This window comes from Carettochelys insculpta, chromosome 3 (assembly GCF_033958435.1).
Source record: "Carettochelys insculpta isolate YL-2023 chromosome 3, ASM3395843v1, whole genome shotgun sequence".
Lineage (NCBI taxonomy): Eukaryota > Metazoa > Chordata > Testudines > Carettochelyidae > Carettochelys > Carettochelys insculpta.
In genome coordinates this window covers 67,525,155-67,550,218 of record NC_134139.1, presented here as the reverse complement: position 1 = coordinate 67,550,218, position 25,064 = coordinate 67,525,155, and the positions used below count along the sequence as shown (strand labels likewise).

At 43.6% G+C, this 25,064-nt stretch overlaps 1 protein-coding gene across 2 annotated transcripts in view; it reads right to left on the bottom strand.

Moving 5' to 3' along the window:
* ADSS2 (adenylosuccinate synthase 2) overlaps positions 1–24,497 on the bottom strand; it is an 84,379-nt gene extending 59,882 nt beyond the window's left edge. For both annotated transcript variants that reach the window (XM_074990072.1, XM_074990073.1), the window contains exon 1: positions 24,194–24,497. In XM_074990072.1, coding sequence (XP_074846173.1) covers positions 24,194–24,361 — 168 coding nt within the window. In that variant the 5' untranslated portion in view covers positions 24,362–24,497. The remainder of the gene's footprint in view (positions 1–24,193) is intronic.
* Positions 24,498–25,064: the final 567 nt, after the last annotated feature.

The following is a 25,064-nucleotide window of genomic DNA, read 5'->3' as shown; positions in this document are numbered from 1 at the left end:
CTCTGAAACTCCAACCTGTCCAGTACCTGAATGAGGTGGTCATGGTCTGTATCTGTAGAAGTTGAGGTAACAACCTGAAGGGGGTGGTGACAAGAAGCCACCCACGGATCCCAGTATGGTCAGCTAAGTGGCGTGGGTGGTGGCACCCATGGCTGTTGGCACTGTTGCAACTGCTCTGGCTCCGATGACAATTTTCTCCCATTTCTTTGAGGGGATTTGTCATCACCTGAGTCAGAGAACTTTGCATGATCAAAGGCTCAAGTACGTGAATGCGAAATCCTTGAGCTGTGTAAAGAGCCTTCGCTAATTAGAGGGGTGCCTGGTGCTGAAGTGGCAGAAAGCTCCCATGCGGTGGTGTATTGCGGTATAAATGGCAGAGGCCCCTGTGCTGTTGGTGCCAGCTGACGGCACCAGTGTACTCTGAGCAGAAACCGGTGCACGTTTTGCCTGTGTTGGCTTGTCAGTACTCACAGCTGAAGTGGGTGCACACTTTGTCATTTCCTTGTCTGAGTCAAAAGCAAGTGAACACAAAAGTCTGGAGCCATATAAAAAGAGCCTTCACTAAGCTGTGCGGGGGGAGGGGGTTGGTACTGAGGTGGCACAGAGACCTCCCTGCTGTGATATAGCACAGCATAAATGGCAGAGGAGGCATCAGTTCTGGGACCCCCTGCACTGCCAATACCAAGAGGCCAGGAGCTATAGGTGCACTCAGCATTTTCCCATGCTTCCTCAGTGCTGGCTGGGCAGTTTCAGTAGTTGCCAGCACTGGTGTACTGCACGCAGAAGCAGTTTGTAGCTTCTTTTTCTGCTTGCTCTGTTGTACCAGGATGGTGGCTGTATCAAAAAGCCATGCTGTCTTGTGAGAGAAGGGGCAAGCCCTCTCCTCTTGCCACCTTTTCGGTGATGTACCAGAAACTGCCCTCTGAACCTGAATGAGGGCAAAAGCGCAGTGTTTCATCATCATCAACTGTGGGCTCAGTGCCCGTTGGTGTCTGATGCCTCTCTATTTCCTTCCATCTTTCCCTATCCAGTGCAGAGCGGCTTAGTTTCTGTAAACTAGCTCCGCACCAATGTACTACATCATCTATCCATTCTCTGTGGGGTCTGCCTCTCCTATTCAAACCATCCATTATGCTGAATACTAGGGTCTTGATTTTTCATTCATCGTTCATTCTGCAAATATGTCCAAATAGTTGTAGCTTCCATTTTATAACCTTTTGCAGAGGTTCTCTTTCGGCTGTATCTTCCTATATAATTCCTCATTGGTGACCTTCTGTATCCATCCTATTCTCAGAATCTTTCTATAACAACTCCTTTCGAATATCAATATTCTTCTTTTCAAATCTTTTGTTATCACCCATGTTTCACATCTGTACAACATGCTGCTGAACACACACATTTTCAAGACGCCCAACTTCATTCTTAAGCTAATTGCTTTGCTTTTCCAGATCTTATCCATCGCCTTCAAACTTGCTCTTGCTTTAGCTATTCTAGTCACTATTTCCTTCTTACAGTCTAGATCATATGATACGTTGCTCCCCAGATAGGTGAACTCGTCTACATTTTCTAGTTCAATACCATCCACACTGATCTTCCTTCCTATTTCCTTAGCTCCAAATACCATTGTTTTTGTTTTAATCGGTGTTCATAAATTGGTCCATACCGCTTCCCTTCTTCTTGGGGCTTGTCAGTTTCACTACTGGGGAACAGACCAGAGGTGAGAGGTGTTTGTTAGCTCCAGGGGCTTTCCCCTTATCTCTAGGGCTTGGCACCATCAAAGTCCTGTCAGGGATCTCAACCTCTTGTGGGCTACGCCTGAGTGGGGAGTCGTTGGGTCCATTGGTGTGACAGCCTGCTCCCTCTGTCAGATGCAGAGCTGTTACCTTCTCCCTCTCCTGGACCTTTTAGTCAGTTTCCTATAGTGAGGGCAGCTGTCTGTTGTGATGCTGACTCAGACACTGTATGTAGGCACAGTGGCCATCAGAGATTGAAACTGAAAGGCCACAAGCAGAGCACTTTTCAAAAACCCCGCAAGCCACGCTTGAGTGAACCTGACTAACCTGGCTTCTCTGTGGAACAGAGATGCTGAGTGTGGCTGGAAGCTAAGTCCTTTACTTCACTATCTTTAGAGAATGGTATAGCTTTGAGTTTGTTTGCCTTGATTTTTCCAGTGTTATTTTCATCATATCAATTGCATCTGGCAAAATCAGTCTTCAGTTCGGTGAGGTTTCTTGGCCTGTGCAGTACAGTAACTCAGATCCAATAAGGCCTTTTGAATAGTCTTTTTCTAGCACTAGAAAAGGGCCATCTCACCTTATTTTTATTCTGTTGCTTGAGAAATGTCATGAGTTTTAGCCTTCAGACTTTCGCTAGATGACAGCATGTGCCATAGCAGGTACTTCTTTCATTTTTGACAAAAACACCAGTGAAGCTATACGCAAAGAGCCTCATATAAGTGGATGTATTTTACTCTTCTTTTTCATCCAAAACAGCATTGTAGACCTCACTGCTGGAGGTCAAAGCTGATTCATGGCATAAAAATTAATCCATTGTGTTTCTCATTTCAAATTTACTGTTAAGTAAATAAGGCTGAGACTCTGGTTATAATAGGGCAGCACAGAGGTAGTGACTCAATGGATTTTTGTATTGAATGCCTCCACCCTCCAAAACAAAACAAAACCACACAGGCCCTGCCTTAAGAAGCTTACAAGGCACTACAGATTCTCATCTCAGAAAAGGCTAGTACAAGCTCCTACAAGCTCAGCTAGAAAGGATGTTCTGATAAGACTGCTGCCCACAGAAAGATTCTTGTACATTCAAGTCACTTAACTAACTGTAGGCTTGCACAAAGAGATGGTACAAATGGTAAAAATGGTGTCTGCACTGCCACCTCTGCACAATGTGTCCAGACTTGCTCCACAAAGGCTGCACCAGGAAACTGCCATTTTGGTCTACCAAATGGTGGCTTCCGCAAAGCACAACCTCAAATGTGCCACATGAGAGATGAAAATGGCAGCCTCTGCACAGTATGTTCACCAAAATGGAGAGAGATCCAGACCTCTCCAGAGGCAGATTGTGTCACCTCACAGACCAAATCAAGCCTGTTGAACCCACAGTATATCCCAAATATAAAAATATCTGTTCAAGATTTGAGAGAACAGTCATTTGGCTACAGGTTATACTTGATATATTTAACTTGTGTAAAGTGCTAGTATTTAAAATTGACTTTATTATGCAGAAACATACATGCTAAAATCTCTGGCTTTGTAAGATGCTGCCCAGAGCATTTTTGCAAGTCTGCAAAAAGTTTCTCATTTGATTTAGACCAGTGTTTGGTAGAGGTGTACATTTTCTAAAGTGTTCTGTATCTAGAACATGGCTAGATTTAAGATAGAGCCATAAAGTGAAGTCATCACCAAATTTACCTTTATTTAAAAAATATTACTTCAGCAATGGTTAATTTCAGATTTGAGAGATTTTGCCATACTTGAAGTTATAAAGAAGTTTTTTGTACATCTGTGTGGCTTCACTTCCCTGGTAAAGTCTGAGAAATCATCTAAATCCTGTGCTGTTGGCTTATGTCCCAGGTATTTTATTATTTCTACATTCAAAGGACGATAGAATGGCCCATGAAGGGAAGGGAAAAAATAACAGCTTCAACAGTACAAATGTAGTGACTTCTACATAAAAGAGAGACATATATGACTGCCATAGCCAGGTTGTGTAATGCAGCTGGAGGAAAAAAAAAAAAACGGTTATCAGAGTGGTTTGGATTCTTGACCAAACCCATCAAAACTGGAGTTTAGACAGTGTTCATGATGATGCAGTCAAGGTAGTAGCATGGTTCTTTTTACAAAAATCTCAGTCTTTAGCCCATGGTTCTGGTGTAATATGGAAAAACGAGGACAGGAGCACACATTAAGATGTGCTAAATTTTCTTGTTTGCAGGTGTGTATGTCTGTGTGTTGTCTTATAGTCCTTTTAGGATATTAATTCAGTCTTCTGTGTAGCCTATGAAGAGTTTGTCACTCTCAAAAGGCACATCTTCCACAGTCGCTTGCACTTAACACAGAAAGCCAAAACAATTCAAGCAAGGAAGCTCATCTCTTTACTAGTAGTAGTAGGCATCCTTCAGTCTGCATAGACTATGGATCGCACCCTTTATAGTTTCAATTGAGGACTTCATTTACAGCGTCTACTGTGACTATGAAGACCCACACGAGTGACAGTCCTTGCTGCATCTCTTGCAGATGTGGTGGGTGTCTGGGAAGCCCTTAGTGTGCTTTCTGCGCGCTCGCTTCTCCTCTGCTAGATGTCTGATCCTCATCTCGCCCTTCTGAAGGCCCTTGTGTAACCCCTGCCTCCATCTGCTGCGGTCGTCTTCTAGTTCTTCCCAGTTGTCCAACTCGATGTCTACCTCTCTGAGGTCTCTCTTGCAGATATCTTTGTAGCGCAACTGGGGGCGTCCGGGAGGTCTTTTGCCAGAGGCTAGCTCACCATACAGGATGTCTTTTGGAATCCTTCCATCATTCATCCTGTGGACGTGGCCAAGCCAGTGGAGCCGACGCTGCCTGAGGAGGGTGTGTGTGTTTGGGATTCCAGCTTGCTCGAGGACAGCAGTGTTGGTCCTTCCATGATATTCCAAGGATGTGCCTGAGGCAGCGCAAGTGGAAGACGTTCAGCCTCTTTTCCTGGCAGGCATACAGGGTCCAAGTCGCGCGGCCATAAAGGAGGGTGCTGAGGATGCAGGTTCTGTAGACTTGCATTTGGTGTGAGCGTAGAGCTTGTTGTTATTCCACACTCTCTTGCTGAGTCTGGACAGAGTTGTGGCCGCTTTTCCGATCCTCCTATTTAGCTCAATCTCGTTACTAATGTGGAGGAAACAGTCCCGGTTGCAACGTCCTCTGCTTTAAGTGGCATCTTAAAGGATATCTTTGCCAAGAGCTGACTTTATATCATGATGCTAACCTGTCTGTGGCTAATGGGCAATAAATGTAACAGTTTTCTTATTGTCTTATTTTGACATCAGTGTCTGGAGGTTAGCTGTCCTAAACTGTAATGTTCCTCAAGAGACTTTTTTTTGCAATCAGAAGGGTTCAGGTTTTCTTGCCCTCAGTATACATGCTATCTTTTTCTGGTATGTTCCCTGACCCTCCCACTGACCGTGGTCCTGAAGAGAGAATCTGATGCTGGATGAGAAGAAAATCTAGAATCCCTAGCATGAATGTACAGTAAACTCTCTCATATCTAGCAGCCACGAGACAGGAAGGTTGCTGGATATTCAAGTTTTCTGGATAATAGACAGGTGTACCTACTAATGCATAACACTAAAGAAAAACAAGATTACATATTAAGAAACAAAAACGTATGCAGAGTACTTTGTTCACCAACAGTAGCATTATACACTATTTGCTGTATTTGTATTTACTTCCACTATACTTCAGTTATGGAAAACATAACTAAAATTTATTTATGGTTAAAATCCTGGTTATTTGAGAGTTTTGGATAATAGAATACAGGCTATGAAACAGTAAGCATCTGAAAAAAGGTGGCTTTGCTTTGTAAGTTGATGTAACCATGGAGAATTTGTTTTTGTGAAATACAGAGAGATGAAGACAGTTCTTGATGTGTTTTGTTTTGTCTCCCTCTTCCTGGGCATAAGGCATCACAAGGAATGTTTGATGTGCTAGATGCACAAAACAAATATCCCATACAATCACACGGTGGGTTTTTGCACAGATTGAATCCCATCAATGGTAGGCCACAAAGCAGGTCCCTGCACCTTGGTAAAGAAACGTTGCAATGTCTGCTACATGACTGCACTGCAAGAGGCAGACAGCAGTTGTTACATAAAGTGCCTAGTCCAGAGCTAGATGGAGGCTTTCAACGAATCTCTTCTATTGTGAACTACATCAAGATTCAGGCTGTGTCTACACTTGCATTTCTCTTTCGAAAGAGGTATGCAAATGATGGAAATTGAAAATGCAAATAAGGTGAGAATTTACATATCTAGTGCCTCATCTGCATATTCTTTTGAAAGAAGAAAAACAGTGTAGACACAGCTCTTTAGAAAGTAAAGCCCATCTTTGAAAGAACCCTTCTTCCCATAAAAAAAGGAAGAATATGCATATGAGGTGCCAGGTGCATAAATCTGTGCCTCATCTGCATTTTCAATTTTCTTCATTTGCATGCCTCTTTCAAAAGAGAAATGCAAGTGCAGACACAGCCTCAGCATTTTCAGGCATATCTACTTGTAAAACTGAAGATGGGATGGAGGTGGTGGGGGTTGGTTCATAGCATCTTGCTCTATACTAAAGCTTGTGGGCTCAAGAGGAAAAGGACTGTGATCATTTATTGAACAGAGAAAAGCTAAGTGCCTATACAATGGACTGCAAAGAAAGTAAATTGTGTTCGTTTTTTGTAAGACCAAGGAGGAGGTGCTTTCTTGTCTACATCAGACATGTTTTAGAAACTGCATGCATGCAGGTCTGCAAGGAAAGGTCATGCGCATATTTCAGTTGAGCGATCAAATCAATTTTCGTCATGAATTCTGTGTTCAATAGATTTTTTTTTTTTTCCCCCCCCCCCCCCAAAAAACACAGAATGATGAATCCTTCCTGAAACTTTGTCAGCCAGGAACTTGTAAAGAAATTATTCAACCTACCACAGTGGGCTGACTCTCTCAGCTACCAAGAATAGTTTGCACCCATTTTCTCCGTGACTGTCATGTTAAAGCAGTGGTGTCCAAACAAAATTTCAAAAGCACCACAGTCCTCCCCTACCCCAAGCCAGGCACTGCCTGCCCCCAAGCCAGGTGTGCATCCCCCCCCAGATTACTCACGAGAGCTGCATCCTACAAGCCACAGGTGGAGCTGCTACCATGCACGCAACACAGCTGCTGGGGCTGGTGGGTCAAAGCCACAGGAGCAGCTGCTGCCACCACACACTTGCCCTATCTAGTGGTAGGGTGAATGCGCGGAATGAGCCGAGGGTGTTCCATTTCACCACACTGCAGTTTCCTGTTCGCCACATGTGACAAACAGGAAGTGTATTGGACACCACGTGTTAAAATATACCGGAGTATAAAACCCCTTTCAGAGCAAGCCTGATTTCATGGATTTGCCAGCATTTGAAATCAAACAACTTACTGTAATTTCCTGAGATGAGTTCCTGAAAGGTACATATGACCAAAATTCTCTCTCAGAATTCTGGTTCACTGTCAAGAATGAATATTCAGCACTCTCATCATGTACCTTGAAAATGATGGTTCATTTCCAAGCACACATTTCTGTGAAGCTGAATTCAGCAAAACTGTGTCTGTTAAGTCAAAATATGGATCCTATTGTTGATGTCACATCAGAGATTAGACGTGCAATTTTTAACATGATGCTGGAATTTCAGAAATAATGTTGCAACACAAGCCCATGTACCATACCACAGAGCATTAAAGATATACTTAAGTCTTAAACTCCTTGGATTCCTTAGTTGCTGTGGTACCTTCTGGGGTCACAGGGAACAGGAAGTCTCAAAATGGAGTTAAGTAGGCAAAACTTTTGGGAACTCCAATTTTAGAGAAACAGTGGATATTTAACATAATTAAATATTCAAGGAAAGCATCTGTTAGCTACCTGAGAACATGTAAACTTGCTGCAGACTGTCAGCATGACATCTTTTTGTGGTGAAGATTTCCTGCAATTCCAGTTGCCCACTTTATATCTTCCCAAATCTCACAAGCAGTCCCATACTGCAGTAGGCTGTCAGAGTGTTGCTATTCTGGGTCTATTTTCCCCCCAAAAAATTATGATTTAGGGAAATTTAATGAGTTACAGCACAATTACCATAAAGTTAATACTAGTTCTGCAAATATCTGTGGTCCCAAAATTCAACTGGTAAAATCTGTCTGACCTATCTGTTTACACCATAGACTATTCTCAGGGAAAAAAGAATCATTAACATGAGTTAAGGGTAAAAGAATTTCATTTCAATAAAACAAACCTGAAGACCACCATTTACCAGGCATTTTAGAAATTAAAGAAAAAGCTCAACTTTTCAAATTTCATCCAAAACATCTGCATACTCCTAAACCCAATCAACATCACCCAATCAAGTTGAAATAACTCTTGCATATCAAATGCAAAGATATATGCCAATGACAGCTGAGGACATAATTTCATACTAAAAACAAAATCTTTACCCAAGAACGTTTCCATCCCATAAATATAGTTTAGCTAGATAGTGATTTGTGTATTAATACATTAAAAACCAACATATTAAGCTAAACAGGGATAAAGTTATGACTTCTGGTATGGTTTAGAACAATAATTCCCAACCTTTTCAGTAACATGACACACTTCAGTGAGACAAAGTTTCACAGAACACCCACTTTTTTCAGCTGAATCAATTGCTCACAAATGTTACATTTACTATGGCTACTGTGTTACTAGAGAGGCTTGCAAAATAGTAGGGCACAACCTAAAACAAGGTCAAATGCATTAAATGTTTTAAATCTATCCAAGAACACACCATCTTCGACAGCAAGCACAGACATTTACAAAATCTGCTCAACTGGAGGGGCTCCAAGCAAACTTCCCTCCATGCCTTCCCAATGGAGGTCAGATGCAGCACTGAAACCCTATACCAGCTCCAAAAGGCTCATCCTCCTGCCTCCTGCATTGCCACAGCAGGGAAGGCAGAGGACTCCCCCTCAGCCCACGAACAAACATATCAGCTGCCTCTCATGGCAAAACAAACTCTTGCAGGGTTGGCTTTTCCCCTTGCAGCAGCTCTGCAAAAAGCCACTGCAAGGGGAAATTGACCAACCCCACACCAGCTGGCATGTGGTCATCAATTCCAGCGCTGCGCCCCCCCCCCCCCCCGCCCTGCCCCACACACAGAGTAGCTCTTCACATGGCCACTGCAAGGGGAAATTAATGAATCCCATGCTAGCTTTGCTGCTTGAGACCCAGCCGACACAGGGTCATCAATTTCTCCTCCATGGTAGCTCTGCAAACAACAACAGTGAGGGCAGATTGCCAAAATTTCATGGCACACCAGTGTTGCAGCACACCAATTGAAAACCACTGGTTTAGCCAGCAAATATATTTATTACCAGCCTTACACACTGAAGTCACATGAGCTATTTGTAATCCATGAACCCTTACTCAAGTTCTACAGCTGTCTGGCACAAACAGATAGCATACAACTTGCACTTAACAGAAAACAAGAGTGCTCTGGGGGCATACCTTAATATGGACTGTAATCCACTACTACAATACATAGCATTTTAACAGTCAATACAGCAAGATTAAAGGAAAATTTTTAAAAACAAAAATTGTAATGAAGTGTAAACCTTAAGTAAGATAGGCAGGAAATTCACGATATGGAAAAATAAATCTGTCCAGTCATTTATACTTATTTGAAGTCTCCAAAGTGTAAGCAATTTTGCATTGTGTTGTGTAAGTTGCACAAAGATTAGATGTCGACAGTAACACTGAAATTCCTCACTTATAAATATTTTTATTGTAGAGGCCCCAATCAGAGATTAAGATCCCAACATGCTAAGCACTGTACGAACAATACAGTAGCTCCTGCAGAGAGTTAATTAGTTTAATGTGGACAAATTAGTAGACTTTAAATCGTTAATGCTTATTTAACAGGAAATACTGCTAGATCAGTGTTCCCTCTTATTTTTTTCCATATAAGGACAGAATAAATTGTGTTATGTGCAAAGGCATGTGTGGATCTGCGCCATCATTACAAATGCATGCTGATTGCTATGGGGGCTCTGCCAATTATGGGCAGCACCTAAATCTCTCCTGAGCAGCCACCCAAGCACTCAGCTTACAGAAAACACTGTTCTAGATCCCGAGAGTCAAAATACCATAATGAAGTCCAATACTCAATCTCAGTTTTAAGTATAAGTTAATATTTTATTTCACAAAGTAAATAATGTAGGTGTTTTGAGGCCTCCATAGACATTGGCCTACAATTTACTGAGCACCTTCACTGTCCAAAGTTAATGAAAAGCTAACATTTGGCACCCATTGATAAGTGCAGAACCTCATGCAGGACTGGCCCCAAATGAGATACAGCTCTACTTGAGATTCATACCAAAAGGAAATGTACTATACAAATTAGGATACTGCAACAAACTAGTGTAAGTAATAGTGAGCTGTTTCTGTACAGTCTCTTTGAATTGTGTTGGACAATTCAGAAGTACCACTAAAAGTCACAAGACATAAAAGATACAAAGAAACCTGGAATGTCTCCAAATACTGATGTGATGGATTTCAGCTCAATATTTGTAACAGACTATCAAACTTGAAACTAAAACTTCAGGCCTATTTCCACAAAAAAGTAAAAACATTAAAATGTGTTTGCATCATCATGCTTAATAGGAAGCAAATCATGACGAAACATATCCATACCTGTATTGCTTGACTCAGGAAAATATTTTAATTTCTATAGTTTGCATGACTTCTTTGTTAGGGATTACTTCATTCCCAATTACACTGTAACAGTATGTTGACCACTGTAGTAAGGTGAGGGCCTGAAATAAATCTATATATCATAGGCCTGCTATGAGGCCTAAACCACAATGAGCGAGACTGTGCTAATGCTAAGCTATGAGAAAGAGGCAGGCTTTGCTGACGGAATCTGGGGCAAACGGTATAAAGCATTAAGTACTAAGTACAGATCATAAACATAGCCCAGCGGGATCGTAAAAGAACACTTTGTTAAGAAACATCTTGGTACCAGCACACTTCCCACAAACAACAGACATACTGAACCAGATTCAAGATAGGGTCTAAAATTACAGCAATAATAGATAGCAAAGTTTTAATTAAACCACCATGTATAAGGTAATGGGTAGATCTAGGTATGTCGGAGGATTGCAACCTGATACATTAGAACAGATGTGTAACTTGTTTATACCTGTATATAAAAGTGTGCTCTAAAAAGTTGTCTTTGTCCACCCTAGGGAGCAGTGTTGCATTTCCCTGACAGTGACTAAGCTGAGTCCATATGGAGTACATATGCGTAATCGTTTAGTAGTGTCTGCTGACAACTACTACTGTTCCTCATTTAACAATAAACCTGGTTCGGGTGCCCTCAATCCTTATCTGCTTCTGTGGTTCCCGAAGGCTCCTTTGGAGTGTACCACATTAGCCATCTGCACGGGGCTGATGTGATATACAGAAGACCCTTGACTTATGCATAGGTTGCATTCCTGGGCAACCACATGTAAGCCAAATTTCACGTAAGTCGGGGCTGGGATGAGGAGGGGCCCTGCCACCTTGAGGTCCCCCAGTCCTGGCTGCACCCAGCTCCCTGCTCCTGTGAGTGGCACTTTTTAAGTGCTGGTTGTTGTGTTGGCAGGCCTACACCCCTCCACCAAGGCCCTTCCGCCAGCCTAGCAAGAGGTCCTACTGCACCCTGACCCAACTAAATACATGGGACAAAGGGACAAATTAGAAAAAAAAATAGGGATGGGTGGTGAGGGTCACAGGTTCAAAACAAGGGAACCAGAAGGGGACACCAAGCAGAGAACCCCGGATGGTGCCCACCGCTCTTCGAAGCTAGCTAAGAAACCAGCAGACGCTGCCTAGGAGAACTCCGCCCAGGAGTATTAGGTAAAGGAGGAACAGAAATACACCCCACAGTTGCAGAGCTCCCCTGTGCCCCCCGACCATGACTGTCAGAGAGCCCAGAGCCAGGTGCAGCAGTGCTGGTCAGTTTCATGGCTCCTGGGAGTGGCAGGGAGCTGGGAACCAGGCAGCCGCCTGGCTCTCCTCCACTTGCAGGAGCCAGGAAACTGACCCAGGCTGCTGCATGGGTCAGGTTCCTGCCTCCCAGGAGTGGTGGGCAGCTGGGAGCCAGACGCAGCAGCGCTGGTCAGTTTCCCAGCTCCCTGCCACTTGCAAGACCTGGAAACTGACCAGCGCTGCTGCGCCTGGCTTTGGGCTGCCCGCCGCTCAGGTGAGCCAAGAAACTGACCCACACAGAAGTGCTGGTCAGTGCAAGTGAAACAGAGCTGTGAGCCAGGCTGTCCCTGGTACCTGGCACCCCACCCCCCAATTTCAACTTCCATTATTGCAAGAAACGTGTAAGTCAAAATTGTGTGAGTTGGGGGTCTACTGTACATCGGTGTGTATCCATATGGCCATATGATTATCATCAGTGATGGAACTGAAGACCTGTCAGGTCACCACACCGGAGTCTTCCAACTACAACCATCTAAAGACATTCTTAGAACGACTACATCTAAGGCATTCTTATTGTAACTTATTTTTTGTCTAAACCTTTTGTTACTCTTTCCTTTGCATTCTTGGATGGCTTTTTCAGGGATTTGGACACATCTAAAAGGAAACAAAAACTATATTAAATTGGAATTTACTTCCTCTTGTATTTGCTTATGGCCATTACTGAGTCATTTCTCATGTACCACCAGTCATCTAACATTACTGTCAGTATTAATTCTTTTACCTCTTTGTTCATTTTTTTCATTTACAAACATGTTAAAGTGGCTGTTCTAACCGAAATCTGGCCAAAGGATGAAAACTAGAACAAAGGAGTGAAGTGTTTTTTTTAAAATGGTTTTATATATCTTATTGCCCTTCTATAAAACCACAGTATGCCCACATCTTGATTACAGTGTACAGTTGTGTTCACCTCAGCTCAAAAAAAGATATATTGACATTAGAAAAGGTTCTGAAAAGGGCAGCTAAAATGATTGGGAGTTTGGAATGGGTTCCATATGAAAAGAGATTAAAGGAGACAAGGACTTTTCAGCTTAGAAAAGAGGAGGCTAAGTCGGGGGGGGGGGGGGGGGGGATCTGATAGAGGTATATAAAATTATGAGTGGTCTGGAGAAAGTGAACAAGGAAAAGTTATTTATTTGTTCCCATATAAGAAGTAGGGGACACCAAATGAAATTAATGGGCAGCAGGTTTAAAACAAATACAAGGAAATTCTTCTTCACACAGCGCACAGTCAACCAGTGGAACTGTTTGCCAGAGGAGGCTGCGAAGGCTAGAACTATAACAGGGTTTAGAAAGAGCTAGATAAACTCATGGAGGTTAGGTTTTTTAATGGCTATTAGCCAGGATGGGTAAGGAATCGTGTCCCCAGCCTCTGTTTGTCGGAAGCTGAAGATGGATGGCAGGAGAAAGATCATTACCTGTTCGGTTCACTCCCTCTGGGGCTCCTGGCATTGGCCACTGTTGGCAGACAGGATACAGGGCTAGATGGACCTTTGGTCTGACCCAATACGGCCATTCTTATGTAATTTTTTTAATCTCATGATACACTGAAGGCAATATTGCCCAAGCTTACTACAAAAGATGGCACAAAAACTTAAGCACAACCTTATGGCCGCCAAATAGATTCTATTTTATTAAGATTTAAAGTCCCCTGTATTGATTTATATTTTAAGTTCAGCTTCCTTTCTATGTATTCCCAAGTTCTAGAAATGTATTTATAAGTGACTTCTTGTTTTTAAATAAAAAAAAAATGGTGGTTTTTATCCCTTCCTTTTCATCTTTCCAATTTTTCACTCACAGACTGAAATTAGATCTTAAATATTCTGGTATGCAAAACTCTTATGTTCAAATAACCGACTCACTTAAGGAGGAAACAATAAATGCACAAATAGAAAAATGGAAATAACTGACTAGGCAGCAGAACTATAGAAGAGGATCTAGGCGTTATGGTGGCTCATAAAGTGAATCCAAGTCAGTGTAACGCTATGGAGAAAAAAGCAAATATTCTGTTTTAAACAGGACTGTCATATGAAATCATGGGAGGTGGTCGGTAATTGTTCTAATTTACTCAACTCAGGTAAGGTCTCATATCGAGTACTCTGGGCATCACTCTTTAAGAAAGATAGGAACAAATCAGAGATCCCTGAACAAAACTGATAAAAGGAGTTAGAAAACTTAACCGGTAAGAAAAGGGTGAAAATATTTAACATGTTTAGTTTAGAGAAGAGAGGCCTAAGGAGGGACTTTATAAAAAGTCTTCTAATATGCAGAAGGTTGTTATAAAGAGGAATGATCGATTATTAACCACATCCACAGAGATAGGTGAAGCAGTAACTGGTTTAGTTTGCAGCAAGGGAGATTAAGGCTGAATTTTATGGAAGTCTTTCTAAGGGTAGTTAAGTGCTCAAACAGGTTCCTGGAGAGATCATCATGGGGAGTCCAGGTTTTTTAGTAAGTTACGCAAAAATCTATCAGATAATTTAGGAAGTATACTTAAACTTTAGGAGGAAGGGAGCAAGATAACCTTTAGATCTCTTCCAGTGTTAACGGAAGTTCAGAGAGTGAAAAATAACTGATTCAGCTCCCCTGAGGTCTTGTTTGTCTGGAAGTTTGTTTCATCACTATTCAACTTCACATTCACCAAACACAGTATTGCAGAACGTCATAAGCAGTGGAATTTGTTTTTAAAAAATGTATTTCCACTGGAAAAAAATTATAAACAAGTTTACACAATGAATCTAGGAGTATCCTTCAAAAAGAATAATTATGGGTTGTGGGGGAGGATCCTTTTAAGGACTCTTATTTACTTTGCCCCAACCTAGAAAAACAATGAAACATTCAAATTAAATAGACAACCAACTTAAAGGAAGCAATAAAAGTAAATGCCTCTTTAAATTTGCAATTTAACTTAAGTTATTCACTGCATAAACTTGCCAATGAAGGTTGAAATACAGTTCTAGTATACTGCATAAAATTATTATTTGTGGATAAATGTTGCATGCATTTTCAGTTAAGCAATCTTTGAGAATTGAACCCACAAAGGCAATAGCTAGATTCAGTACAAAGGAACAGAAGGTCTATGTAGGTAATACACTTCACTATGGTTACGGAATATAAACTGAACTTGTATTTGTTACCACGTTAGCGGATAGCAAGCTGTAACCAAGTTTCTTGATGTGGTTGTATCTATAATGTGGAAATGACGTTTAGCTGATCACCTGATCTCTCAGGCTGTGTCTACACTTGCATTCCTCTTTCGAAAGAGGCATGCAAATGAGGTAAATCAAAACTGCAAACGATGTGCAGATTTGCCTATTAGTTCTTTTTCCCATAAAAAAGGGAAGAAGGATTCTTTCAAAGATGGGGTTTACTTTCAAAAGAGCAGTGTCTACGCTGGTTTTCTTCTTTCAAAAGAAACTATTTTGAAATAATATGCAAATGAGGTGCCACATATGCAAATCTGCACCTCATTTGCATTTTGATTTACCTCATTGCATTCCTCTTTCGAAAGAGGTATGCAAGTGTAGATACAGCCTCAGTGATCAGAGCTTGAAATACTCCTACAAGACAAGAGATTAGCTGCACAAGTTAAAGAAATGCATTGCTACCTAATATGACACCACTGCTTTTAACTTCTAAGAGCTTGATTAGGAAAAGTAGTATTGTGGGAATCTTTGTCCTTTTAAAAATATATTTATATGCCTTCAAGACCTAACTGTTCCTCAACTTCTTTGCTCAAGTCCGCCAACTCACGTGGCAACACATTTAGACAATACCAACAGCACAGTCAGAGGCAGATCTTCAGCTTGTGTAAACCAGTGTTTCTCAACTTTTTTTTTTGTTAAATAAAGTATCCCTTTTTTAAAAATAATATATGTACCTCTAGTACCTACACTTTTCAGACAATTTTTTTTCCTACCATTGAACACATTTGTTTAAACAACTTAACATAACTGGTTGGTTGGAAAAAATTCCCTATAGGCAATAAACCTGCCATTATACTTATGATTGTGCAAAAATGTTAAATAAAAAAGATGAACATAGAAAGTCTAATTTTTTTTACAAATAAAAAAATACAATGTACCCTCTGGAAGAGTGAGGAGTACCCTCAGAGGTACACATACCCGTGGTTGAGAACTAGCTCAACATGTCATAGTTCCATTGACTTCAGTGGTCATGACAATATACATCTAAGAATCTATGCTTTCCCTGCTTTCTATGCTTTTCACAGCCATTGAATATGTAATAGTTGCATTAACTTGTCCCTTCAATTGTAAAATAGTGCTCCAGTGCTCACTGTTTGGATCATTTCTAAACAGACATGGTCTTGTGGACAGGGTATTAGAGAAGTGGTTCTCAACCTTTAGGTCTCAAGACCCATTTATAAATGTTTATGGTCTATTGTAACCCACGGAATAGCACAGGAGTTGAACACCTAGGGTAGTTCTGGTCAGATCATGCCCATGGGGGTGGAAGGGAGACAGACAGTCCCTGTGTCTACATGTGCCCCCTTCCTTTAGAAAGAGGCATGTTAATGAGTGGGTTCGAAAGATGCTAATGAGGCACTGCAATGAATATGCAGTGCCTCATTAGCATAATGGTGGCCGCAGCGATTTGAAAGTGCAGCTTTTTTAATCACGCGCCGCCCGTGGAGATGGGACCTTCCGAAAGGACACCCCCCCCCCCCCCCCAGTTTTCAAAAGCCCTCCTTCTGATCACCAGATAGGAAGAAGGGCTTTTGAAAATTGGGAGGGTCCTTTCAGAAGGTCCCATCTCCATGGGCGGTGAGTGATTCGAAAAGCCGCACTTTTGAATCACCGCGGCCGCCATTATGCTAATGAGGTGCTGCATATTCATTGCAGCACCTCATTAGCATCTTTCAAACCCACTCATTAACATGCCCCTTTCGAAAGGAAAGGGCACATGTAGACCCAGACAGCGAGGCCAGATTTCAATCGCATTAAATTCACTTTAGAACTAGCTCAAAAGGAGCTCAGCCTTTTTAACTGAAACAAAGTTTCAAATGAAGCAGGAAGGAGTACTGGAAGAGCATGTGTTATGGTATTTGAGCACGACAGAAGGTGACATTGCTCTACCTTTCATGGGTCCTACCTATCATTCAGTGCTTCCCTGAGACCCTCTCCCTATGCTGAGGTCAGTAAGCCAGGAGTTAGGCCTGTCACCCTGCCCAGCTAGGCTCTGAACCCCAAGGTGGGGCATGCTCCCTTGCATTTTCCTGCACAGAGCTGAGGCTTTTGCAGCATGGGTCTGGAGGAAATAAGCAGATGCTTTGAGCAAGCTCCTGGCTGTGTGGAGGAGGGGTGGGGCTGAGCTCCCTTGTGTGCCAATGAAAATCAGCTTGCATGCCACTCTGGGCATACGTGGTGGTGGTTGCTGACCCCGATCTAGGCTGACTGACTCCCTACACATTGAAAGGAACAGAACCTCAGCCCACCATGCATGGACTGGAATCTCATTGTACAAACAGAATAAAAAGGTCCCAAAGAGTCCATAATCTAATATAAACAAGTATAAAAGCCATATTTCTTAATATAAATTAATCCTTACAGAAGACAAGTTGATAAGATGTTACAAAAAACTGTAGGTCTAAACTTAATGAGCTTTTGATGCTTTATGTTATACGTCCACGTTGTCTCCCAGGAGCTCTGCAATGATATACCACTTGGTTATGACAGTCTTCCAAACTGGTTCAGCACTTTGTGCACTCTCCCTTAAATTTTCGCACACAGAGCTGAGGCTCATTCAGCAGCCCCCACAACTGGCTTCAAGTTCTCTTCAGCTGCTGCAGCCAGAGATGTGGAGTGAGATTTTTCTGCTGTCTAAAGAGCAGTCTGAGAATGCAGTTCCCTGCTGTGCTTTCATAGGTTACCACTGGCTGTTATCAGGCAGATACAGAAATTTCCTCCCCTTCTCCCATCACCCCTTGGGCAAAAACACTGAAAGGAAAGCTGCCCCCAGAAGTAATAGCTACCCTTGGGAGAGGGGGGTTTCTGGTAAATTTACCTGCTGTAAAGTCTTGGATTGATCAAATGGGGTGGGGAGTCTATCAGGTGCACATGACTAAAGAAAGGGTTTAGTTATCTCAAACCCTGGAGTGTTTAGCATTAAGAGACGATTGCTTCTCTGAGTGCTGCTATGTAAGGTGAATATTTCCGTTTATTTCAATGGAATTAATCTTCTGAGTTAGGACTGTGCTTGTGCAAGGGTTGGCAGGATGAGGCTTGAAACCTGTAATGACTTTTCGTTCTGAGTTTCAGATTATGGGATTTTGTTGGCAATCTAAGACATTTTCTCTCGTGATCACTACCCAGTATTTAAGTTTCACAGCCAACAAGCCAGGTAGCGATGTTCAAAATGCCAGGCCTGCCCTGGATCTAGAACACATATGGCACCGCATTCAGAATGACATGTTTATTAGATGCCATGCTTCCAAATGGCAGACAAAAAGCTTGAACTCTTTTTGCTTGTGGTTCTAATAGCATAACCCAGCACACACAACTGAGCAGTAACCATGATAATGGTCTATCATTTATTCTGCAGCACAAGAGGTTTTCACTTTTTTCATGTGTGTTATTTACAAAGCATAGCCCCGAACAATCTACTGAAGAGACTGAAATAATCAAATTATTTCAGAAAAATAGCAGGCTACTGAGGCACATACACAGTTATTTTCTTACACATGCAGAAACTTTTTTCATATTACCATAACTGACATTTCCATAGGTTTGGATTACATTAGACTGGCTGGGGGCCCTGCTAATCACAGGGATGAAAAGTAGAGCCCAACATAAAAAGTTTGCTCACCACCTGCCACAGGCACTGGAACTAGGGCTGTGGAGAAGGGACACCTGCAGTTTGGTTCAAGGGCTGTCAGCACTCACCACTATAAAAATTGGCTCAAGAGGTACCACCCCTTCACAAACCCTATTCAAGGGTGGCTCCTCCCTTCCCTTTGCTCTCCAACCTTCAGCTGCCCTACCACAGGCTTCCGCCACATGCTCAATGCAGAAATTTTCTTCCAGTCTCATTGTGCCTGGGGAGGACAAGGCTGGCCAGCCAGCTGACTTTGCAGAGATACAGGCACACAGCATTCTCCTGGCCCTGCTTGAGAACATGGGCTGTAGGAACAGGAGGTCCCACAGTGATGATGTGTTTGTAAATCCCTGGGACAGACAGGAAGGATGGTATCCCTTGGGTTCAAAAGACAAATCTCAGCTTACTTTGTAAGAAATGAAAGACCCAAGTCTCCTTCTCAGCCATAGTTCAATCCTGTTAACTGTTCTGCTCTGCCTTCCAAGTTATAATGATGTATTTCCACAGTTTAGCCTTTAAACAGTAAAAGCTCTGCATCTTAATTTATTAATGAAGTTGTTGTAAGTAGGACTATTAGGTGACTGCAAAAAGTATCACCAGCACTAAGACCGTACCTAGAGATCAAAAGGTCAAATTTCAGAACTCTGCCTTGGAAAAGTTGCTGACCCCTGGACTAGATCACAACAGTCCCTTCTGACCTTAAAGTCAATAACAGAAGCTCCTAGGCACTAGAGTGATACAAAATATTAATACACAGTTTGCTTGGCTCCTTACTTCTGCAACAAGGTATGTAAATAAACCTTGGAGTCATTGTCTAAAGGATTTGTAAACAAATTTAATATTTTATGCAGCATACCATGTATATGTAGCAAATAGGTGAGTCTTCCCTGTAAGTGGGATGAGCCAAGAAAGCCACACCTAACATGCAGAAAGCAGATCACAGAATCAGCTAACGCTAGGACTGGAAGGGACCTTGAGAGGTCATTGAATCCAGCCCCTTGCCCTCATAGCAGGACCAAGTACTGTCCAAATCATTCCTGATAGACAGTTATCTAACCTGTTCTTAAACATCTCCAGAGATGGAGATTCCACACCCTCCCTAGGCAATCCATTCCAGTGTTTGACCATCCTGACAGTTAGGAACTTCTTCCTAATGTCCAACCTAAACCTCCCTTCCTGCAGTTTAAGCCCACTGCTTCTTGTTCTATCCTCAAAGGCCAAGAACAAGTTTTCTCCCTCCTCCTCCTGACACCCTTTTAGATACCTGAAAACCACAATCGTGCCCCCCCTCAATCTTCTTTTTTCATAACTAAATAAGCCCACTTCTTTCAGCCTTTCTTCATAGGTCACGTTCTCTAGACTTCTGATCATTCTTGTTGCTCATTTCTGGACTCTTTCCAAATTCTCCACATCTTTCTTGAAACATGGTGCCCAAAACTGGACACAATACCCCAACTGAGGCCTAACCAGCACAGACAGCGAAAGAATGGTTTCTCATGTCTTGTTCACAACACACCTGTTAATGCATCCCAGAATCATGTTTGCTTTTTTTTTTTTTTTTTTTTTTTTTTTTTGCAACAGCATCACACTGTTGACTCATATTTAGCTTGTGGTCCACTATAACCTGTAGACCCCTTTCTACCATACTCCTTCCTAGACAGTCGCTTCCCACTCCATGTGTGTGCGACTGATTGCTCCTTTCTAAGTGGAGCACTTTGCATTTGTCTTTATTAAACTTCATTCTGTTTACCTCAGAGCGGTTCTCTAATTTGTCCAGATTGTTTTGAATTTTGACCCTCTCCTTCACAGCAGCTGCAACCCTTACCAGCTTGCTACCGTGTGCAAACTTAATAAGTGTACTTTCTATGCCAATATCTAAATTGTTGATGATGATATTGAACAGAACCAGCCCCAAAACAGACCCCTGAATAACCCCACATCATACCTTTCCAGCAGGATTGAGATGCATATTAACAACTACTCTATCAGTACAGTTATCCAGCCAGTTTTGCACCCACCTTATAGTAGCCCCATCTAAGCTGTATTTGCCTAGTTTATTGATAAGAATATCATGTGAGACTGTACCAAATGCCCTACTAAAGTCTAGGTACACCATATCCACCACTTCTCTCTTATCCACAAGGCTCGTTAACCTATCAGATTGGTTTGACATGACTTGTTCCTTTACAAATCCATCCTGGCTGTTCCCTATCACTTTACCGCCTTCCAAGCATTTGCAGATGATTTCCTTAATTACTTGTTCCATTATCTTTCCTGGTACAAAAATTAAACTGACAAGTCTGTAGCTTCCTGTGCTGTTCTTATTCCCCTTTTTATAGATGGGCACTATATTTGCCTTTTTCCAGTCTTCTGGAACCTCTCCTGTCTCCCATGATTTTCCAAAGATGATGGCTAACGGCTCAGATACCTCCTCTATCAGCTCCTTGAGTATTCTAGGATGCATTTCATCAGGCCCTGGTGACTTGCAGACAACTTTTCTAAGTGATTTTTAACTTGTTTTCTTTTTATTTTATCTTCTAAACCTACCCCTTTCCCACTAGCATTCACTACATTAGGCATTCCTTTTTTAGGCTTCTCAGCGAAGACTGAAACAAAGAAGTCATTAAACATCTCTGCCATTTCCAAGTTGCCTGTTACTGCTTCTCCCTCCTCACTGAGAAATGGGCCTACCCTATCCTTGGTCTTCCTCTTGCTTCTAATGTATTTATAAGTCTTCTTGTTTCCCTTTATGCCTATTGCTAGTTTGAGCTCATTTTGTGCCTTTGCCTTTCTAATCTTGCCCCTGCATTCTTGTGTTGTTTGCCTATATTCACCCTTTGTAATTTGTCCCAGTTTCCATTTTTCATAGGATTCCTTTTTTATTTTGAGATCATGTAAGATCTCCTGGTCAAGCCAAGATGGTCTTTTGCTGTATTTTCTATCTTTCCTATGCAGTGGAATAGCTTGCTTTTGGGCCCTTAATAATGTCCCTTTGAAAAATGGGCAGATGGGCAGGCCAGGAACAGGAAGTATAAAAAGTGGGCCTTGTGGCTCACTTAGAGGGCAACAACTGCAAGAGGCAGATGCTTCCACTCTGCTACTGGAGTCAGAGCTTTCTGAGGACTTCTGCTGTTCTAAGGGTTGGTTCAAATTGGCTGAGCTACCACACATGCCCAAAGTTGAGGAGTGGTTGGGAATACTCCTTACAGTGCACATTGGGGAGATTGAGAACAACCCAGAGGTTCAACTACTTGCAGAGGAAAAGGGAAGAATTTGACCTCGGACAGCTGGCTACGATCCAACAAGGTCGCTGCTTGAGTGTTGTTCAGTACATTGCAGCTGGATCCTTGCAGATCCAGTGAAAAACCACACCGCCACTCTCAGGGGCTTGGGCTGGGATGTGGTGGAGTTGGTTGGCCAATGTCCCCCCACCATTCCACTGCTGGGGTACCAGCCTCCCCATCTTCAGCCACAAAGATTGTGAGAGTCTACCATCTGCTGAACTAATAGCCTGTACTTGGTGCTTGTCCCAGCCTGAGCCCTATATAGTTGGATGCTTGCCCTAGCCTGAGGGCCGATGCTCTACACCACTGGTACGCTGCCCTGCCCGAGGGCTGGGGTCCTTAGATTATGTGCTGCTCTGCCCTCTGAGGGTTGAAATTATAATATGTTTAGTGCCTTGATTCCCTGTATCACGCGCTATTCTACTAACCAAAGGGATTGCATCCTGAGACTGCTAACTTCCCCTTCATCTTAGGCTGTTGGTCTAGCAGTGTGCCAGCAAAGAGAAAGTTTCTCAGAATGACAGCAAGGGAGCACCATATATGCCTACAGCATGGCTTATACCATCCTCTAGGGTTAGATCTGGCAAAACATTTTCTAAGGTAGAGGTGTTTAACAGTTGTGCTAAGCTTGCAGTCCGGCGTAGACTAAGCCTAACAGAAATACAGCTAATGTGGCTCCACTAAAAAGACAAAACAAAGATTAAACAGTTGATGTCAGCCGGAGAGGGATCATTAAAAACATTAACAGCTTGTTGTAGGATAAAGTATCTTTTAAAGCTAATTCTGTTATAGTACACTAGTTACATCTCTGCCTTCCTGTGGGCTGCCATGCCATTTTTTTACATTCCTACTGATTTGGCTAACAGACTGAAGAATAACTTTCTTCTATTTCCATTCCCAACTCACTGGAAGGAGTACAGAATCTTCTGAATAACTGAAGCATTTCAGAAACTAAGACAGTCACACAAATTTTGAATATCAAGGATAACTAGTACACAATTAAACTAGTAGTAACAGAGAGGAAGCCGTGCTAATCAAAACAAAAAGCAGTCAAGTAGCACTTTAAAGACTAGCAAAATAGTTTATTAGGTGAGCTTTCGTGGGACAGACCCACTTCTTCAGACCATAGCCAGACCAGAACAGACTCAATATTTAAGACACAGAGAACCAAAAACAGTATGCAAGGAGGACAAATCAGAAAAAGATAAATAATTTGCTCACCTTGATTATCTTTTTCTGATTTGTCCTCCTTGCTTACTGTTTTTGGTTCTCTGTGTCTTAAATATTGAGTCTGTTCTGGTCTGGCTATGGTCTGAAGAAGTGGGTCTGTCCCACGAAAGCTCACCAATTAAACTAGTAGCATGACTCAGATCGACATTGCTTAGTTCCACTTACCTCTGAGCCCACATTTGGAGGTCGAGGGGCTCAACAGAAAAAACCCACCCATTCACTCCCCTTACTCATCTCCTAACACTTCAATCAAGTTATTCAACATAACAAGCAGTCCTGTAGCACTTTAAAAACTAAAACATTTATTGGATAATGGGCATTTTTGGTGGATCAAAACCCCCTTCTTCAGATTAAAAGAACAACACACGAGATTAAAAGAACAAATGGAGTGGAACCTGTTTAAACTCAGTTCAGGTCTGATCATTCTAGATTTCACTGCATTACAATTAACCAATGTCAGTTCCACTGAATGAAGTTGCGCTGGGAGATACTGGTCTTCGAACACCTTACAGACAAAAAAGGCAAGGCTGTGAAAACAGATTCCAACCGTGTTTCTGTTCCCTTGATACTGCCCCCGTCATCTTCGCGCCACTAGGAAGACACCTTCTTCCTCCCCGCTCTGAACAGAAAACGCACAAAGGAAGAACTGGCCCCCGCCATTTGTAAAGCGCTGGCTCTGCCTCGGGCGCCCGCCCAGCAAATGAGGAAGCGGCAGAGATAGATACAGCGAGCGCTGCGGAGTCCTCGCGCAGCACCCGGCGGCCGCCAGCCCCGCAGCTCCCTGCTCTGCCGCCGCACAGACTAGCATGTGCGCCGCTTCCGGCGCATGAGGCGGCCTGCTGCCCGCGCTAACAATAGGGCGGACGAGAGGCTGGCGGGAGGCACGAGGCAGGGAGCGGGCTGGGACTGGGGATGGCGGGCCCGGGCAGACAGGGAAAGCGACTCCCGGGACAGGACCGCGTGCGGAGGAGCCGCGCGCCCGCCCGGCCCGGCTGGGCGGCAAGAGGGAGAGGAACTCAAGGTGACATCTTGGGCTGCGAGAGAAAGGGACAGTCGCCCCCCCACCCCCGAGCCCAGCCTCACCTGGCACCTGCAGACGATGTCGGCGTCCTGCGCCAGCAGATCCACCAGCTTGCCCTTGCCCTCGTCTCCCCACTGGGCCCCCAGCACCACAGTCACCTTGTTGCCTGGCGGCCGCGCGACACACCCACCGTTAGGCACGGGGCGGGGGGAGGCGCCATTCTCAGACATGGTTGCCGCCGAAGGCTCCTTTCCTGCTCCCCGGGCAGGGCACACATGAGGCGGCAAGAACGCGCTCAACGCCTCTTCCCCAGACCCCGCCTCCTCCTCCGCCCAGCCGGGAAATGCCGCGGTTGCATCCAGGTGGCGGCCCGACTCCCCCCTCCCTCGCCGGCCTGCGGCCCCGCCCCTCTTAGCGGCAGCTCTCAAATTCACCTCACGGCCGGAACTACATTTCCCGGCATGCAGCACGGACCTACCCCGCCGCGCGCTGCACGGAGCGTGCGCAAAGCGTGATAGGGCGAGTAGTCCCTGGGGGCAGCACCTGTGGGAGCGGTAGAACAAGCGTTACTGCGTGGGGCTGACCTCAGGGAGGGAGTGTGTGTGCTGGAGGGAGCACTGCAGCTGCTGCTGCCTCGCCTCGCCCTTCCCGCGCAGCGGGTGGGAGCGCCAAACAGTTGCCTTTGAACGTCCCATCCTGCCAGATACCCGGTCCGTTGTCACGTGACAGTGTGGGTGGCGGTTTGGGGCTGTTATAAGGCGGGACTATGGCGGGAGCGGCGGAGCTGCGATGGGGCGCTCGAGGGGGGGCGCTGTTGTTGCTGTGGCTGGGTGGATGCTGCAGCTTGTGGAGGTGGGAGCTGGGGGGTGATGGTGAGAAAACGGATGGGGACAGAATGAAAGGGGAGGTGGGCTGCCAGTGCACAGCTCATCA